Raw genomic sequence first — 21,062 nt, 5'->3', positions numbered from 1 at the left:
CTTCTTTGCGTCCGTCTTTACAAAGGAGGACACCACAACAATACCAGAAGCAGTGGCAGTGTTTAAAGGAGTAATAGAAGACAGCCTTACCACAGTAGAAGTGGATTTGGACCAGATATACTACCAGATCGATAAACTTAAAAGTGATAAATCCCCTAGACCGGATGGAATTCACCCGAGAATCTTAAAAGAATTGAAGGTTGAAATTGGAGAGTTATTGCAAAAACTTGCCAACCTGTCAATTAGAACTAGACAAATACCGGACGACTGGAAGATAGTGAACGTCACGCCAATTTTCAAAAAAGGATTGAGAGGAGAACCAGGCAACTACAGACCTGTGAGCCTTACGTCTGTAGCACTGATCAAGGATAGCATAGTCCAGCACTTGGATACACATGACCTGATGAAAGCCAGTCAACATGTCTTCAGAAAAGGGAAATCATGTTTAAACGAATTTACTTCAATTTTTCGAGACCGTGAACGAACAAATTGAACCGGTGGACATAATATTCTTAGACTTCCAGAAAGCGTTCGACAAAGTTCCACACAAAAGACTTCTCAGGAAACTACAAAGCCATGGAATAGAGGGAGATATACTAAGATGGATAGGCAAATGGCTGGAGAACAGAAAGCAGAGAGTGGGCATAAATGGGAAGTTCTCCGACTGAGAGAAAGTGACTATTGGTGTACCCCAGGGCTTGGTAATTGGGCCGATCCTATTTAATATTTATATCAATGACCTGGAAGAAGGAACATTCAGTGAGATCATCAAGTTTGCAGACAACAAAGCTATGCCGGGCAATCAGATCGCAGGAGGATAGCGAGGAACTCCAGAGCAACTTGTATCAGTTAGAGAAATGGGCGGAGAAATGGCAGATGAAGTTCAATGTAGAGAAATGCAAAGTAATGCATTTAAGCAGTAAGAATAAGGAACACGAGTATAGAATGTCAGGTGCAACTCTGGGTAAAAGCAAACAAGAAAAGGACCTGGGTGTACTGATAGATAGGACCCTGAAACTGTCAGCACAATGTGCAGCTGCGGCAAAGAAAGCAAATAGAATGTTGGGCATGATAAAGAAGGGAATCATGAGTAGATTGTAGAGGGTCATAATGCCGCTTTATAGAGCAATGGTCAGATCCCACTTGGAATACTGCGTCCAACATTGGTCTCCCAACCTAAAGAAGGATATAAAACTGTTGAAGAGGGTGCAGATATGAGCAACGAAGCTAGTAAGGGGTATGGAGAAACTGGAATATGAGGATTGACTCAAGAGACTGGGATTGTTCTCCCTTGAGAAAAAGAGACTACGAGGGGATATGATCGAGACCTTCAAAATACTGAAAGGAATCGACAAAATAGAGCAGAAAAAATTATTTACATTGACCAATTTGACACGAACAAGAGGACACGGAATGAAGCTAAGGGGGGACAAGTTCAGGACAAATATCAGGAAATTCTGCTTCACGCAGAGAGTGGTTGACACCTGGAATGCTCTCCCAGAGGAGGTTATTGCAGAATCGACCGTCCTAGGATTCAAAAGCAAACTAGATGCACATCTCCTTATGAGAGGCATAGAGGGATATGGGTGACTAAATTACACCAGGCGTACACCTGGCAGGGCCTCCGAGTGTGCGGATCACCGGACTTGATGGACCGAAGGTCTGATCCAGAGACGGCACTTCTTATATTCTTATGGAGTAAATCAGAGGTTCTTCCATTGAATGTACATTGTGTAAAAGGTTTATTTAAGAACATAAGAATTTGCCTCCGCTGGGTCAGATCAGAGGTCCATCCCGCCCAGCGGTCTGCTCCAGTGGCGGCCCCTCAGGCCTATCACCTGTGCAGTGGATTTTGAAGGTTTCTATCATGTCTCCTCTAAGTCTCCGCTTTTCCAGGGAGAATAGCCCCAGCTTTTTCAATCTATCAGCATATGAGAAGTTTTCCATACCCTTTATCAGTTTAGTCGTTTTTCTCTGATCCATTCCCATTCCTTTGGAAGGAAGAGGGAATAAAATATTTGGGTATAATGATTCAAAAATCATTGGAAGATACAATGACAATAAATGAAAAATCTATATTGTTGAAGGTTAAAGAAATGTGTGAGCATTGGAATCCATTACATCTTTCTTGGTGGGAAAGAGTCCAAACCATCAAAATGATGATCTCGCTTGGAGTTTGTTACCAAATGAGTATGTTACCAGTTTTTATAAAAAATAAATGGGATTCTTACAAAATTTCTTTGGCTTGGTAAAACTTCTAAAATAGCCTTAGTATCTTTGCAGAAATCTCAATCGGTGGGAGGGGTAAATTTTCCAAATTTTTACAGATATCATCAAGCTTTTATTTTATGACAGGGTATGTATTGGATCACTCCTGAACTCATGGAGAATCTACCATATTGGTTGATTCTGGAAAGTCATCTTATGGCCCTACTTCATCTCAGCCATATATTGAGTATCAAGCTTCCCAGAATATATAAGGACAATATTATTTTTCATTCAACTTGGGTGACGTTAAAATTTATAGATGCTGTAACTCCTATTCCGATACAGCAAACCAACTGTCAATCCCTATGGTTGTACTCCAAGATACAAATAGGCGAGTCTAAAATCCTCTGGAAACATTGGTTGCAGGCAGGCATTCGTACTCTAAGGCCCTGATTCTCCAAAAGTGCGTCCCGATTTTAGGCAGCTGTAGGCTGCAATATCTGAGACCTGGCTCACAGACTCACATGGGTGGGACATGGTCATACCAGGTTACAACCTGCTCCGCCGGGACAGGGAGGGTAGATTGGGAGGTGGTGTTGCATTATATACAAAGGATGACATTAAGGTCACAAGGATCACAGATGTCCAATACACGGGGGAATCCCTTTGGGTTAATTTGGCCAGAGGGAAGGACAAATGCCTTTATCTTGGCGTTATTTACAGACCACCAAGACAACAGGATGACCTGGATATGGAATTGATTGGAGATATAGAGAATATCACCTTGCGTGGGGACACGGTATTGTTAGGTGACTTCAACATGCCTGATGTGGATTGGGGCACACTTACCGCTGTTTCCAGCAGCAGCAGGAGGCTATTAAACTCTTTGAAGGGAGCACGTCTCAGGCAATTGGTGTTGGACCCAACAAGGGATCAGGCAATACTGGACCTGTTGCTTACCAATGGTGAAAGTGTCACAGAGGTCTCGGTGGGAGACACATTGGCCTCAAGCGACCATAACATGATATGGTTCAATCTTGGGAAAGGCTTCACTAAACCTGCCACACTGACCAAGGTCCTCAAATTCAAGGACACAAACTTCCAAGAGATGAGTGACTTTGTTCACCAGATGCTACAAAGCCAAGCAGAAACCGATAGTGTGGATGAAATGTGGTCGACTCTGAAAGCCACCATACAGGAAGCGACAAACCGTTATGTTAAGATAGTAAGTAAACACCGTAGAAACAATAAACCACAGTGGTTCACTGCGGAGATCTCAGACCTCATCAAAGAAAAGAAAAAAGCATTCATCTCTTACAAACAATCAAGGGAACAGGACTCCAGGGCAGAATATCTGACCAAGTCAAAAGCCGTCAAAACAGCAGTCAGGGAGGCTAAATTCAACATGGAGGAGTCTCTGGCGAAGAACATCCAGAAGGGAGATGGATCATTCTTCAGGTATATCAGCGACAGAAGTAAAAACTCAGGGGGAATAGTACGTCTAAGGAAACCAGACGGAGACTATGTGGAAAAGGACTCGGAAAAAGCCCAACTGTTAAATGAATACTTCTGCTCTGTCTTCACCCGAGAAGCTCCGGGGCATGGCCCTCAGTTACAGACAAGGGCTGACTCAATTGACCCATTTAGCGATTTCAAATTTACGTCCAACAGTGTCCACGTTGAGCTGTCCAAGCTCAAGGTTTACAAGGCAATGGGACCGGACAACCTGCACCCCAGGGTACTCAGGGAGTTGAGTGATGTCTTGGCGGAGCCGCTGTCGGCGCTTTTCAACCTCTCCCTTAGTTCAGGTAGCGTCCCGTTGGACTGGAGGAAGGCTAACGTCATTCCACTCCACAAGAAAGGCTCCAAGACAGAAGCGGCAAACTACAGACCAGTGAGTCTCACATCAATAGTGAGCAAACTAATGGAAACTCTTATCAAACACCAATTGGATACGATCCTGAATGAAGAGAACCTACGGGATCCCCGTCAACATGGATTTACTAAGGGGAGATCCTGCCAATCCAACCTGATCAGCTTCTTTGACTGGGTGACGGGGAAGCTAGATGTTGGAGAGTCCCTGGACATCGTATACCTGGACTTTAGCAAAGCATTCGATAGCGTGCCTCATCGCAGGTTACTAAGCAAGATGAGTTCCATAGGATTGGGCGACAAATTGACGAAGTGGGTTGGGAACTGGCTTGGAGGTAGAGTTCAAAGGGTAATGGTGAATGGAACCCCCTCTGAAATGACAGAGGTGATCAGTGGAGTACCCTAGGGCTCTGTCTTGGGCCCGATACTGTTCAATATCTTTATAAGGGACTTGGCAGAAGGGCTCCGAGGTAAGATAACATTATTTGCCGATGACGCCAAAACTAAGCAATGTAGTGGGCAAAAGCACAATAGATAAAAATTCAATGCCCGACAATATGATGCATGATCTACTCTTACTAGAGAGCTGGTCTAAGACATGGCAGCTCAGCTTCAATGCCAAAAAAATGCAAAGTTATGCACCTGGGTGCCCAGAATCCATGCAGGACTTATACCCTTAATGGCGAGATCCTAACAAAAACAGTTGCAGAAAGAGACTTAGGGGTGATCGTCAGTGAGGACATGAAGGCCGCCAATCAAGTGGAGCAAGCTTTTTCCAAGGCAAGACAAATCATAGGTTGCATACGCAGGGGTTTCGTCAGCCGTAAGCCTGAAGTCATTATGCCTTTGTATAGATCCATGGTGAGACCGCACCTGGAATACTGTGTGCAATTCTGGAGGCCACATTACCGTAAGGATGTGCTGAGGCTGGAATCGGTCCAGAGAATGGCCACCCGGATGGTCTCGGGACTGAAGGATCTCCCGTACGAAGAACGGTTAGATAAATTACAGCTATACTCGCTCGAGGAGCGCAGGGAGAGGGGAGACATGATCGAGACGTTCAAGTATCTCACGGGCCGCATCGAGGTAGAAGAAGATATCTTCTTTTTCAGGGGTCCCACGGCAACAAGAGGACACCTGTGGAAAATCAGAGGCGGGAAACTGCACGGTGACACCAGGAAATTCTTTTTCACCGAAAGGGTGGTGGATCGCTGGAATGGTCTTCCACTTCAGGTGATTGAGGCCAACAGCGTGCCTGATTTTAAGGCCAAATGGGATCGACACGTGGGTTCTATTCGCAAAGTAAAGGCAGGGGAGGGTCATTAGGGTGGGCAGACTGGATGGGCCTTGGCCCTTATCTGCCGTCGACTTCTATGTTTCTATGTAAACCCCGATTCTGTAAACCGGCGTCCATGTTACAGACGCGGGTTAGAGAATCGGGTTAGATTAGACACGGCCCGCTACACTTATCGCGGCAAGGGATCTCAGACCTTAGACTTAGTGGGGATGGGCAGATCCGCTATGCCTAAGGCCTGATTGGTCCAGGCTTCTAGAGCCTGGGCCAATCAGGCCTTAGGCTTCGGCGGAATGGGCCGGGAAGGGGCGGGCCCGCCTCATTTCGACGAGGTTTGCCTGCATGTGGACGTGCAAGACCCATCTCGCCGTAAGGTTTGGTGGAGTGGAGGTTTGGGGGTGCGTCTTCGGGCAGGAGGGATTGGGCACCCTTCTGCCAGCGATCGGATAGGCTGCGGCCCGCTATACTTATAGCGGCAGAGAGATCCCTTGCCGCGATAAGTATAGCGGCCGCGTCTACTTACAATGTAGACCAGCATTTTGCTGGCCTACATTTTAAGCTACTCCTCTACTAGGGAGACGCGTAGGGCTGCCTAGGTTCAGCTTAGGCATTTTGCGGGTCTCCCTAGGCTCCTGGAGGCGCCTTCAGGCCTGCCTGGGGAGCATTTTTTTTTTTAAAAACGTGCATCCCGATTGGCTGATTAGACAGCTGTAGGACGCCTACAGCTGCCTAAAATCGGGATGCACTTTGGAGAATCAGGGCCTAAATGATGTAATCTGAATGGGAAAATGGTAAATTTATTACAGTTACAACAATCATTTGGCATATCAAAGTCTCAAGATTATAAATGGCTGCAGTTGAAGCAGGCCATTCAGAAGGGGTTCCCTGACTGGCGCAACTTAAAAAATCCAGACAGATTTTCAAGGACATCAGGCCGCTAAGTGGTACAAATTAATATCTGAATATTTGGCGAAAAAACCTAAAACAAGTTTAAGAGAAATTTGGAGTATAGAAACAAAGCAGCATATTTCTGCTACGCAATGGCCACGGATTTGGACTTGGAGAATGACATGTACAGCGTCAGCCTCTATGAGACAAACTTGGTTTTTTTTGTTATATAGAATTTTTTGGACACCTGTTCGTTTACAAAAGTTGGATAATTCAAAGTCTAATAGATGCTGGCACTGTCAACTTGAAATAGGGACATTGGACCATCTGCTATTTTATTGTTCATTGATACTTAATTTTTGGAAGTCAATTTGGGCCAATATTAACATGGTATTAGGTGTCTCTGTTCCATTGTCTTATGATGTGGTTTTATTGGGGACATTGTTGAAACCTAAGAGTCCAATTGATACACATAAAAATAGACTACTTCTTATTATGACGGAGATGGCCATGCAATTAATAACTAGAAAGTGGAAGAATTGGGATAGGTTGAACTTTTCTTTTTGGTGGAAAACACTTTGTCTATTATAGATATGAAAGAATGATAGCGGAACAATCTGGAAATAATAAAAGGTTCAAAGAGATTTGGAGTTCATTGGAGGAATTTGTCAAACAGCAGAATGATTGACTCCTTAGTTCCTAGATTTTCTTAGATTTCTACACACATCCAGGTAAGGAGGGAGGAAAAGGGGGTAGGGAATAGGGTAATTTGTTTCATTGTAAGAATACATGTGCTGCTGTTAGATATATCTGAATGTATATTTGTTTGCACTTTTTATAAGTTTTGAAAATCAATAAAGAATTTGAAAAAAAAAAATTATTATGTACCTTTTGTTTTAAAAGTAGGTTTGTTGTCCAGGCAGTAATTGGAAAAAGAAAATTTAAAGAAGGAGAAGGCAAGATCAAAAAGATGGCAGAACAAAAAGCCGCTTACTATACATTGGCTGAATTGAAACATCCATCTGTAAGTTGAAAGCAGTGAGGTATTCTTTTGCAAAATGAAAGTCATTTCATTGGACAGCAATTTTTCTGATAAACAGCAGCATTTACACAGATAGGTTGTATATATGTGTTAAGCCCGATTTTAGAATGTGGATGTTTAGAAGTAGAATTTCTGCCGAATGCACAGATTCAGTTCTTTAGCTTTGCATCCCCATTATCTCTTAGGCCCTTTGCCCCCCCCCCCCCCTTGAACAATCATGATCTCTCTTGCACCAACACTCCCAGAATAATATGGGTAAATGGGCTGTTTGAGCAATAGGTAAGGAGATTTGATATACTGTCTTTTTGTAGGAACAAAAGTGGTTTACATTTATTATATATGAGCCCTAGCGGGCTCACAATCTACATATTGCACTTGGGGCAATGGAGAGTTAAGTGACTTGCCCAGATTCACAAAGAACTGCAGTGGGAATCAAACAGAACTTCCCAGGTTCTCTGCCCACTATGCTAACCGCTAGGCTACTCCTCCATTCCCTAACCTCTAGGCAATTCTTCAGTTTTGAATCCCCATCCCCATCAGTTTTTAGGCCCTTTGCCCCGCCACCACCCCTGAACAATCATGATAACACTCATACCAGCCCTCCCAGAATAATCTAAATAAATGGGCTGTTTGAAAACTGCTACATACTCTTTGCTAGTTGATGTACCTTCTGCTCTTCGGTGTCTCTCAGAAATACATACTGCATAATGGTTGGGATAACCCTCAGTAGTCTGGAAATATATATGTGCAATGGAAATGCACATATATTTATTTAAAAATTTCTTGTTGGCATTTACACTTGCTCCAGGCAGGTGTAAGTGTTGGTTACGTGTTCATATAGACTTAGGACGCTATCCTGTCACAGTCGACACGTCACACACAATCATCTTTTTACACTCGCCATTTTTACACTTACTATTTGTAATCATCCACATTCTTCTGCTTATTATTTTTTTTATTTATCACTTACATGGGTTTCACGCTCTTCACTATACTCTTTCATTTTTTAATAAATTCAGTATTCTAGATATGGTTCTCTAGATCCAGTTTATTCTAGATATGGTTCCCTAGATATGGTTGTCATCAATCCTATTTATTCTTATATTCACACAGTTTTTTCTGATTCAAACCTCACTCAAAGCCTATCATCAGTCACTTAATCATTTCATTCATTATAAAATCCTTATCACTGTTTATACCTGTTTCATCATAGTCATTGTACCATCATTTTAAATTTCCTAAATTTTTCATTTCCTTTTGGATCACATCACCTTATCATGCACACCACACTTTTTTCAATTTCATCACCATTCTTCACTACCATGATTTTTCATTGCTATCACATATTCATGCACACCATTACTTCTGAACCTATCACCTCTTAACTTCAGGGCATAAGATGAAATTAATAGGTGATAAGCTCAGGAGTAATCTAAGAAAATACTTTTTTACAGAAAGGGTGGTAAATGCGTAGACCAATCTCCCGGAAGAGGTGGTGGAACCGTGTCTGAATTCAAGAAAGTGTGGGATAGGCACATAGTATCTGTTAGAAAGAGGAAGAGATAATGGTTAGTGTGGATGGGCAGACTGTATGGGCCATTTGGCTTTTATCTGCCATCATGTTTCTATCATTACCTCACATTCAGTCATTCTCATCCCTAATATCATCTTTTCATTATTTATTCTGGATACCACACAATTCATTTGTTAATTTATTTCCTGTTTAAGGATCCCTGAAGAAGGCAAAGCATTGCAGAAACACTGCCCGTGTAGGGTCCATGTCTCACTCTGTGTGCAATTACTGTAATACATTTGACACAGACATTTTGTACCCCAGCACCCCCCCCCCCCCCCAGCTTGCCATTGACCAGTCCACTTCTTTTTTAGGCTAGTCATAGCTGACACCAAGTGGCACTGCCTGGCTTAGCACTGCTGAATATTAGCATTTAGCTGCTGATTAGTGATTTAGGTGAGCCAGAGCCTTTCTGGCCTGCTTAAATTGCTCTGAATTTTGGGCCCATAATACACTGGGCAGCATCCACACTGGACTCTATCAGGATGATGTCACTCAAGTGTAAGTATACTGGTTCTTCTGTCTTTGGAGAATACTTGCTACAGGTAAAACACTGCTCTATGGGCAGCAATAGAAATTAGTCATACGTAGTCTCCCATCTCTGACATTGTGCAGAATCAACTTCACAGATGTAGAAAATTCTTCTAGGCTTTCCCAGCCATAATAGGGGTAATTTTAGAACAGGTCATCTAGGAAGCCAACTAGTCACCTGTTTTGAGGCTATGTTATAAAGACATAGATGCTCATCTGTCTTTATAAAATAGCCTCATAAAAGGTATTGAAATCAAACCCACAGGTATAAAATACCTTCTGTCCAATGAAAAATTTTTGACTCCTTATATAATTTATCAACTCATTTGCTTTATTCTATACATTGTTGCCTTCAAGAAATAAAACTTACATATCCATTCTCTTAATTTTCTTTCATTGTACGAATGTGATTGAATAGAAACAGGTGTCTCTCCCATAGTGCATTTTCAAATTGAAATTAGTTTGTAACTCTTTCTACATGACAGGTTGTTGCAGTGGCACCACCAGTTAGAGGAAGATCACAATCTGAAATGTCTCAAGAGACACCAAACAGAACTTCAAAAACTAAATTGAGGTGAGTTTATGTATTAACTGCACAACATTTTGGTTACCTTTAGCCAGTTGTTAAGCCAAGATGGGTGCCAATTGAATGTCCAGTTTAAAGTCACAGACTAGAGTTACAGATCTATCAGCGGCATTTGACACAGTACATCACCGCCTACTGATCGATACACTGTTCTCGCTTTGATTCCTGAAATTATCACGTGAAAATCATCTTAATCTGCTTTTTTAAACTTTATTTCACCTTTATCTAAATGCCAAGATTCATCATTTCAACCAAATACTTGAACAAAAAATGTGTTTTAAGCAGTTTCCTAAATTGTAGCACATTTTTACACAATTATATTGTTCCAGAAATTTCATTCCAAAGTATGGGTCCAGCTATATAGAAAGTGGATTTTACAGCATTTATGTACTTTGCCTCTTCTCTTTTCTATACATCTAAAAGCATACAATTCTCTGTTAATTGAACTTCACAGGAAAACAATTATAGGTTATCTAATCCTATATGAGTACATCTCTTGGTATAATGCTGATATTGTTTTATCTTATTCATGATCACATTTAATTAAATAATTGGATATTTAATTTTCTAGCGATTCATGCTCTACGACTAATAATACTGCTATAAATTATCTGGCTGTGGAAGATGGAATTCAGAACATAAAATTAGATGGTGTTTCATATTCTGAGGTATAGCTTTAAATATTTTATGTTAAATCTTTCATCTGTACATATACTTTCTAAATGTTCTTGCTAAACATACTTGTTTTTCATGTTTAACAAATCAATACATTAAAATACAAAGTATTGTGCACTTGATGAGAAAGGAATTAAAATATCAAAATGAATGAATTGGTTTAAAGCAGTGGTCTCAAACTTGCTGCCCAGGGGCCAGGTACTATTTTGAGGCCCTCGGTTTGTTTATCATAATCACAAAAGTACAATAAAACAGTTTCTTGATCATATGTCTCTTTAGCTATAAATTACAATATTATTATTAAGACTTAGGAGTCCTTTTATCAAGCTGCGGTAGGGGTTTAACGTGCTTATACCGCATGTTAAACCGGCTGCCGCACTAGCCACTAACGCCTGAATTGAACAGGCATTAGTTTTTTAGCCGGCCGTGGGGGGTTAGCGCGTGATGAAATGTCTGACATGCTAACCCCGCTAGTACGGCTTGATAAAAGGACCCCTTAGCCAAAAGGAAAGATTTATAAACCATAAAGAGTTTTACCTCTTGCAAAATTGTCATTTCTTTAATAAGACTTTAACTATTTTTTTCTGAGGCCCTCCAAATACCTACAAATCCAAAATGTGGCCCTGCAAAGGGTTTGAGTTTGAGACCACTGGTTTAAAGGAAATTTGAACAAATGAATGTGAAGACATCTTTTGTCATAAGTGATTTTGATCTATAATGTTTGAACCTGATGTTAGAGTAAAATCTACACACACACATATATACATATATATATAATCACCTTTCTGTGGTATGTTGTATTCAGACATTTTTTTGTGCCTGAGACAATGGATGGATAAGTGACTTCCCCAGAATCACAAGAACTGGTTCTCAGGCTGCTGTAGATAATATGTCAGTGTTACTATGAGTTATGCATTTATGTGTGTTGTCGCCTCCCAGGGCCCGCAAGTATCAATGGGGCAACTCTCCGCTAGGTGCCACTACTTAACAATAGGCTTGCTTCCCAAGATGGGGAAAGCCCTACAGGGGGTGCTGGCTCTGAGTAGTAGCCACACCACTTTTAAAGACAACCCAGATCATTTTATACATAGCACAGAGGCAGATGGTTTAGTTTTAAAAGAAAAAATATTATTTTATTACATGAGCCTCAAGGTGTCAAAATGGTTCCACAAAAAAAAAAATGTAGGCAAAAAATACAGCATTCAGAGCACCACACTTCAATGTAGCATGGGATGTCAGCAGCAGTAGTTTGGGTTCAGGTAGGTTCTATAGCTTCTTCCCCTTGTACCAGTGCCAAGCCCTGCTCCTAGGTTTAGTTTTGCACAGGTCAGCAGTTTGCACCAAAAGAAATAAAGAAAAACATACTGTAATAAGCAAGGTTTAATAAAGTTATTATGACACAGTTCCTTTGAAAAGCTCTGCTAGCTAGCAGGATAGGTTTGCAGTTCTTCGTAGACGACCAAACAGAACCACAGGTTCCAATAAACAGGGAAACAAACTTTAGTTTGAATTGTTTTTTCGTCACACTCAGTCTTATGTTTTCTTCCTCACTTGTGCAAGCAGTTGCCAAACAGTTCTGTTCCACTTATTCAAAAAACAAACCCAGAGAAAAAAAGAAACACCAAAAAGAAAAACTTCTCCTGCCTTCAGGTGAGAGCAATCATGGACATTCTTCTCTTCTGTCCTAATCACAAAATTGTTCAAAATGAACAATTATGTCAAGGCCAAAACTCTTTTGTAACAAAAACACCCAAAATAGCATTGCTTCAGTTAGCTAGTTTCCATAGCTTCAGCTAGTTCACCTTGTGAAGGAAGTGCCTCTACAATCTCCATGCACTCCTCCTGGGCTGGCAGCTCTGCCTGAGTCAGCTAGGCAGGATCATCCAGCTCCACCATTTCAACATCAGGCAGCTGAGGTTTGTCCCATGGAAGTGTCTGCTTTTTTGCCTCCTGCTTCTCTGCTTGCTTCCTCTCACCTTCTCCCCTTCCTGTCTGAGGCTCTGGCTTATATTGGTGAGAGTCCCGCTCAAACCTATGTGGTACTGGAATGGGTCAAAGCTCTCTCTGGATCCTCCTTTGGCCAGGCTGCAAATTGTTACTAGGGAACCGAGAATGTTTATTTAAGGCAGTTTTAAAGGGTTTTATTATCTGCCTTATGCTAGCTTTTCCTCCAGAACAGTTTAACCTATCCTGCCAGGGATTAGGACATTAGAGAACTGTGCCTGAATAGTCTGCCTCAACTGTCTGTGAGCCCAGGAAAATTCCCTGGTGATATTTTTCCACTTTTGGAACAGTATTCTTCCTGCTTTTAAAACATGACAAATCGGGACTTGTCACAAGTTTCAAGTTTATTTCGTATTTGATAAAATCGCTTTTTTCAAGATTACAAACCGATGAACAATAAATATATCCATGATATACCCTTACAGGCTAATGTTAATGTGATTTACCTGTTTAACCAGTAAAGTAAGTGCAAACGTGGTATATCAAAAAGATAGCTGCACATCTCTGAGGTACAGTTACATTTTTGCATTAAAGCTTCTTCAAAGTTAATAGGTAACATAGCTTTGCATCTTTGTAGCTCATTGGCACAGAACTCCCATATTAAATGGTCAAAAGGATAACATTATAAAGGATTTTCTCTGAGGACAAGCAGAGCTTAGCTTCTCATGTGTGGGTAATGTCCCCTATGGAGCATTCATTGCGAAAACAAAGCTTTTGATAAGCCCACAGCAAGTAGGTGAAAGTGCCTTCCTGCCAGCCGAAGTTGCCCGTGACACTTAGTTTCTTTTTTGTTGTAGAGTTGTGAAGACCTGTCTTCCACTGCACTTGAAGGAAAAATAAATCTCCAGACAGCAAAGGCAAAAAAAGCATTTTATTTTGAATTTATTGACTGAAATATTTTAGTTTTGGAAAATATGTGAAGCAGATGTCCTTGTATTGTGTTCAGTAGAAAAAGAAATGCATTCCTGTTTTTATTTCTCCAGTGTTGAAGTACTTTCTGAATTTAACTTTTTGGGGTTCCCAGTTCAATTTTTGTTTCTAATTTGTGACCCCTTATTCTGTATTTGGTGAGGGTCTGTCAGCAAGATAGTAATAGTAGATGGGGAGCTCAGAGGACACTAGCATGTTCAATACTGGCCCTGAACCTTGCCGTACCTGGTGGAAATCCCCAAGCACCACTAGCTGAGGGCCTCCTCCAAAGGTGATCAGAACTCCCTTCTGCCAAGTATGACAGTCGCTGGCAGCATCCTTGAGCCACAGCTTGAGCCACCGAGGTACCAGCATCTGTTGCTTAGGAACGTTGCTGCTACCTGCGAGTCTATTTTGCTTATTCTTGACAGTATCTTGCCTACAGCACTACTTCCTTTCTGTGTTGAACATATGGAGTTGATCTTGTTTGGCTGCTTCCATGTATTCCCACCCTATCTGTGAACTGCTTTGCTATATCCCATAAGTCCTAGACTGATCCTTCAGACAAAAAGGAAGGAAAAATTATGTCTATCTTCATAATTTCCTTTCCTTTAGTCCAAACAGATCAGTCTAGGAACCCACCCGTAAAATTTCTTACTACCTGCAGTTATCATTTATTTTGTTTCTATGCTCAATTGTATATTTCAATAGCTACTGCTTGCTGCTTCCTTGGTGTATTGTTTCATTATGGTATCTCCTACTCGTGTGGAGATACATAAGTTTGGATTATACTTCCTTCCTTCTCTACGATCGACTGTCTCCAGTATCTATAAATCTTATACTTCATGAGAGCTTGAGGGTCTCCATATGGTCATAGTCCCTCATACTTCAGAAAAGAAAATGAGGGGTTCTAAATGTCCATAGTCCTTTATTGATCTGGGTAATGCATCATTATGATATAGCAGCTTGAGTGCTTTACCATTATGATGCATGCTCTGTTCTCTCAATTTGTCCTCTGTTGCTTTATCATGTGAAATACTGAAGTTCCATGGAGGTGTGATTCCCTTAAGGGGATAAATCCCAGGGAACTACTTTTGTTCTCCATCCTCTGATAAGTAGACATAACCCCTAAGTCCTGGATGGATCTGTTTGGACTAAAGGAAAGAAAATTATCGATAAGACATAATTTTTCTTAGGGTATGTTAATACTAATTGACAATGTTCAGATTTTGAAATGCTTCCTTTAATACTATACCCCCTCCCCCCCCCCATTTTACTAAACCGTGATAGCTGTTATTAGATCAGGGAGCCGTGCTGAATGTACCACGCTGCTTCTGAAGCTCATAGAGTTCTTTGAAAGTTGGGAGCAGCACGGAGCATTCAGCACAGCTCCCTGCACTAATAACCGCTATTGCTTCTAGATATCTATTGAAAGTAGTTTATTTCTAAATGTAACGCATTGTTTAGAATGGAACGTTCAATTAAAACAATTTCAAACTATTTGCCTTGATATTTTTATTTTTCTTAATGTTTGTTTGGTTTTTTTATATAGGAGCCACCTTCAGATACAAATCACAAAAATGATAAAGTGAAAACTAAAATGAGGTAAATTAATTTCATCCTTTTATTACGCATATGCTGGCAATTGTTGTGTTCTAAAATTAATCACAGAATTAAAAATATAGCAATTCTTTGACTATTCACCCCTATATTTTTATATTAAAGCAAGAAACTGTTAAGAGAGACTCTTATCCTACTTCTCATTTCTGTAGCACTACTAGACACCTGTAGAGTTGTATACATAGTAACATAGTAAATGATGGCAGATAAATACCAGTCTGCCCATTAGTTATGCTCATTAAATTAACTTGTCTCTTTGATATTTCTGGGTCATAGAATGTAAAGTCCACCTGGTATTATCCTAGGTTCCAAATGCTAAAGTTGCCGTCCAAGCTCACTCCAGCATATCCAATCATCCTGTTTGCAGGATATCTACCTGGCCAATAACATCCTCATGTTCCAAGTTAGTGGAGTTCCCATTGATGCCCTCCCCAGCCCATCCTACACCAAATCACACCATATAGGACACAGACTGTGCAAGTCTGTCCAGTACTGGCATTAGTTCTTTAATTTATATCCTTCATTTTCCAATTAAAGATCTTCTGTCCCACACTTTTTTGAATTCCATCGCCCTTTTCCGGTCTACCACTTCCCTCAGGGCACCAACACTTCCCTTCTTCTGCTGGTTATAACATTATATGCAGGTACTTTCTCTGTCCCTAGTGAGCTCAACACTGTTAACTGATGCTGACTGGTTTCTGTGGGAATATTAAGCAGCACTTATCCTAATAGTGCCACTGAATATCCCCTCTACCTGCTTCAGCCAAAACTGGCTATTATGTGAATGGTCTGAGTCAGAGTCAGCATTAGATGTATTTCAACCCTCCAATATTCATTCAATGGCTGAAAGTACATGTTCATTGCCTGTTGGTGAACTTTTAACTGTTTGAAAACTGATCTCTATGGAGGTAATATTGACAAAATTATGCCCAGATATTCAGTGCCAGGGCATGTCCAGTGACCGGCATTAAATATCTGTGCATGTTCCTACAGCCAGTACTTAACTGGATAAGTGCTGATATTCAGCCCTTAACCCTTTCATGTATACGTTAAATTATCAACAACTTTACACACCTGGGGTCATTTTGACCCTATCACTTATAAGCACTGAAAGTGTGCTTCAGCTTAATAATTTAGCAAATTCTCACTGTCATGGCACTCAAGTGAAACATTTATGTTTATAAAATGTATATTTAGGTCTACAGCACAACCAGTGATGGTCCGGTAATGTTTCAAAAATGTTTCTTCTCTTATTCAGGATACTCGCTGTATAAATGTTGTTAAAAAAAAAAAAAGGCTGTTAGCAGTGTGTTTTTTATAGCAAAACCTAACAAAATATTTTCACACGTTTTCAACTTCTCTTATCTCATTTGTTGGGCATTACTTTGGAGATTTGGAGATGCATTACGACTTTTTCAGTGCTATATTCCACTGCTGACAATGTTGCCTTCATAAACCTGTGGGGTCGATATACTCACGTTAAACTAGGTTAAAACAAAAAAAATTCAAAAGCTGTATTTATCACAGGCGACAGGAAACGCATTGTGTGTTACTATCAAAAAGGTACCTGGAATTTGAAATCAAAATTACAATTTATAAATAAGCAACTAGACTAATTTGTCAGGCTGGGGTCAAAATGATCACAGGTGTGTACAGAAGGGTTAACTGATTAAATTAACCTGATATATAGGACTGCATTTGCAGTCCTATCTTTGTCAGATTTAACTTAGTCTTATACAGGGGCATCATCACCTCCTTTTTCCTATAGCCATTCTGCTCCCTATATACCCGAGCATCCTTCTAGTTTTTGCCATCACCTTTTCTACCTGTTTAGTCACCTTAAGATCATGACATACGAACATACCCAAGCCCCATTCCTCTTTTTTTGCACAAATGTTCTTCACCATCTAAATCATACCTTCCCCTTGGGTTTCTGCAGTTCAAATGCATGATTCTGCATTTCTTAGCATTAAATTTTAGCTGTCAAATTCTGGACCATTCTTCAGGCTTCACTATGTGGTTCCTCATGATATCCACACCGTCAAGGTGTCTACCCTATTGCAAATCTTGGTATCATCTTTAAAGAGATAAAACTCACTGACAGATCTTCAGTGATATCATTTACAAAAATGTTAAAAACAACGGGCTCAGCACCTCACTAGTTATATCCCTTTCCTAAGAGTGACCTCCATTTACCACTACCCTCTTGTCAACTCCCATTTAGCCAGTTCCTAAGCCAGTCTGTCACTTTGGGGCCCATACTGAGGTCAAAGGCTTTGCTAAAGTCTAAATATGCTATATCTAGCACTCACCCTCTATCCAATTCTCTGGTCTCCCAGCCAAAGAAATCGATCAGATTTGTCGGACGATCTACAACTAGAGCAACCATGTTGTCTCAGGTCCTATAATCCATTAGATTCCAGAAACTTAACTATTCTCTGTTTTAAAAATGTTTCCATTAATTTACTTAACATAGAAATCAGGCTTACTGGCCTATAGTTCCCTACCTCTTTCTTAATTCTACTTTGTGGTGAAAGACCATATCCGTCCTACTTCAGTCCTCTGGTACAACTCCTGACTCTCGAAGCATTTAAAAGTTCAGCCAGTGAAGCTGCTAGAACTTCCCAGATGTACACTATCTGGTTTTATCACCTTGTCTACTCTGAATTTAGCTACCTACTTACGAACACAGTCCTCTGAAAATTGTTCAGGGTCTACCATACATCCATTTCTATTTGTTTGTCTTCTATGGTCCTGCTCCCAGCCCTTCAGCTAGCTGTGAACACAGAACAGAAATATTTGTTAAACAATTCAGCCTTATCTTTATCACCTTCTACATCTTTCTTCCCTTCACTTTTGAGTCTCAGAATGCCACTTTTACACTTCTTCCTATCACTAATATATCTAAAAAAAAAAAGGTCTTGTCCTCCCATTTACCATGTTGGCTATTTTTTTCTTCCAGTTGTATCTTTGCTTTCCTGATTACTCTTCCAGCTTCTCTTAAATTTTCCAGATATTTTTGCCTATCTTCCTCTTTCTATGATCTTTTGTAGTTTATGAAGAGTAACCAGCTATTACTTTTGAGAACCAAAGCAGCCTTTTCCTCCTACTGTTGCTTACTTACCTTTATAACATGGTTTGTTGCCCTTAACAATAGCTCCTTTCAGCTTTGCCCACTGCTTTCCTACTTCTTCCAGATGTTCTTATCCAGACAACTCCTTGACTTAATACTACATCGGAACAAAACTAGTGTTTTTGAAGTCTAGCAAAAAAATGCTACTTTCGCTTGTCTGTGGTGTTCTTTGCTCACATGTGTAAAGACAATAGACTGTTTTCAGTCCAATTCTTTATATGACCCCTGAGGAAGGTGTGTTCGCCGAAACACGGACCGTGTAGGGTCTGGGTGGATTTTTATCACCATATTTTTTAGCATTGTACTTTTTTAATTTAATTTTCATGGTTTTATATGTCAGTATTTAATAAATTATCTCCAGAACATCTGTACCCACAGTTTTTGTTTATGTTTTCATCGGTGGATTGTTTTCACTGTGGATCATCGGGTCTCCCCATTTTTCTTTGTTGTAATACCTAGATCAAGCATGAGAGGAAACAGAGAATAATGAAATAGTACCAAGATAACATACTGTACTACATGGAATAAAGGGAGTGCTAAAGGAGGACAAAGCCATAGCCGACAAACTGAACACGTTTTTTGCATCTTTATTTACAGAAGAGGATATACGCAACATAACGGAGGCTGACAGGCTATACCTAGGAAACGGAGACGGGAAATTGACTGGGTTGACGGTCAGTCTAGAAGAGGTATACAGGCAGATTGATAGGCTCAAGAGTGATAAATTCCCGGGACCGGATGGCATCCATCTGAGGGTAATCAAGGAACTGAAGGGTTATAGCTGAACTGCTTTAACTAATAGCCAATCTGTCGATCAAATTGGGCAGGATTCCAGAAGACTGGAAAGTAGCGGATGTTACGCCGATCTTCAAGAAAGATTCGAGGGGAGATCCGGGTAACTACAGGCCGGTGAGCCTGACCTTGGTTTCGGGAAAGATGGTAGAGACTTGACGGACACAATTTGGTGAGAAACAGCCAGCACGGCTTCAGCAAAGGAAGATCTTGCTTGATAAACTTGCTGCACTTTTTCGAGGGAGTTAACAGGCAGATAGACAAAGGTGACCCGGTCGACATTGTATATCTGGATTTTCAGAAGGCATTTGACAAGGTCCCGCATGAATGACTACTTAAAAAAATTGGGAGCTATGGGATTGAGGGTGAAATACACACATGTATCAAAAACTGGTTGGTAGATAGAAAGCAAAGAGTGAGGGTAAATGGACAATACTCGGACTGGAAAAGCGTCACTAGTGGAGTTCCGCAGGGTTTGGTGCTTGGGCCTGTGCTCTTCAACATATTTATAAACGACCTGGAAATTGGAACGACGAGCGAGGTGATTAAATTTGCAAATGATACGAAGTTATTCAGAGTAGTAAAGATACAGGAGGATTGCGAAGACCTGCAACAGGACATAGACATGCTCGAGAAATGGGCTACGACATAGCAAATGAAGTTTAACATGGACAAGTGTAAGGTGATGCATGTTGGTAACAAAAATCTTATACACGAATACAGGATGTCTGGTGCAGTACTCTGAGAGACACCCCAGGAAAGAGACTTGGGAGTACTAGTCGACAAGTCGATGAAGCCATCTGCGCAATATGCGGCAGCGGCGAAAAGGGCAAACAGAATGCTTGGAATGATTAAGAAGGGGATCACAAACAGATCGCAGAAGGTTATCATGCTGCTGTACCGGGCTATGGTACGCCCTCACCTGGAATACTGCATCCAGCACTGGTCGCTGTACTTGAAGAAGGACACAGTACTACTCGAAAGAGTCTAAAGAAGAGCGACTAAAATGGTTAAGGGGCTGGAGGAGTTGTCATACAGTTAGAGATTAGAGAAACTAGGCCTCTTCCCTTGAAAAGAGGAGACTGAGAGGGGACATGATCAAAACCTTCAAGATAATGAAGGGAATAGACAGGTTGTTCATCCTCTCCAAGGTAGGGAGAACGAGAGGGCACTCTCTAAAGTTAAAAGAGGATAGATTCCGTATAAACGTAAGGAAGTTTTTCTTCACCCAGAGAGTGGTGGAAAACTGGAACGCTCTTCCGGAGGCTGTCGTAGGGGAAAACACCCTCCAGGGATTCAAGACAAAGTTAGACAAGTTCCTGCGGAACTAGAACGTACGCAGGTAGGGCTGGTCTCGGTTAGGGCGCTGGTCTTTGACCTGGGGGCCACCGCAGGAGTGGAGTGCTGGGCACGATGGACCACTGGTCTGACCCAGCAGTGGCAAATCTTATATTCTTATGTTCTTAAGTAATTATGATGGATTATGGTTCACTGAGAATTGTTTGCCATTGATTGTATAACTGCTAAACTAGCCAGAGGAGCCCACATTCTTTCAAAGGATCTGAGAGAGTTTTTTCATTCGGCAGCAATTCTTTTGTATTTTGCAGTCAAGCAGACTACATTCCACCATTCATTATAGTTGATATTAGAAAAATCTTTCCAGTGCGCTAAAATTATATGGATTACTATTAGCATTAACAAGTGTAACAGCTTTGAGATTTCTGGAGAGAGGGACATTTGATTGTCTGATCTGCCGGTGATCAGCACATTATATGAAAGCGGGGTAATCCCCAGTATAGAAGTTATGGATGACCATATGTGATCCCATTGGGCAAGCATATAGCATATGTTTAAGAGATCCGGTTGCATTTTTGCATGACCAACATAAAGCATCTTCTTTACTATTTTCAGTTTGGAAAGCTTTAACGGAGTCCA

At 40.9% G+C, this 21,062-nt stretch overlaps 1 protein-coding gene across 1 annotated transcript in view; it reads left to right on the top strand.

Annotated features, from left to right (window-relative positions):
* The window catches only part of EIF2AK2 (eukaryotic translation initiation factor 2 alpha kinase 2), a 219,518-nt gene that overhangs the window by 133,908 nt on the left and 64,548 nt on the right, over nucleotides 1-21,062 (top strand). The window contains exons 11-14 of the mRNA XM_033937032.1: nucleotides 7,166-7,286; nucleotides 9,894-9,982; nucleotides 10,566-10,662; nucleotides 15,135-15,187. Of these exons, the coding sequence (XP_033792923.1) occupies nucleotides 7,166-7,286; nucleotides 9,894-9,982; nucleotides 10,566-10,662; nucleotides 15,135-15,187 (360 nt within the window). The remainder of the gene's footprint in view (nucleotides 1-7,165; nucleotides 7,287-9,893; nucleotides 9,983-10,565; nucleotides 10,663-15,134; nucleotides 15,188-21,062) is intronic.

This window comes from Geotrypetes seraphini, chromosome 3, assembly GCF_902459505.1.
Source record: "Geotrypetes seraphini chromosome 3, aGeoSer1.1, whole genome shotgun sequence".
In the NCBI taxonomy this organism is placed as follows: domain Eukaryota; kingdom Metazoa; phylum Chordata; class Amphibia; order Gymnophiona; family Dermophiidae; genus Geotrypetes; species Geotrypetes seraphini.
Note: the sequence above shows the minus strand (reverse complement) of the source record. Positions and strands in the feature narration are given on the sequence as shown.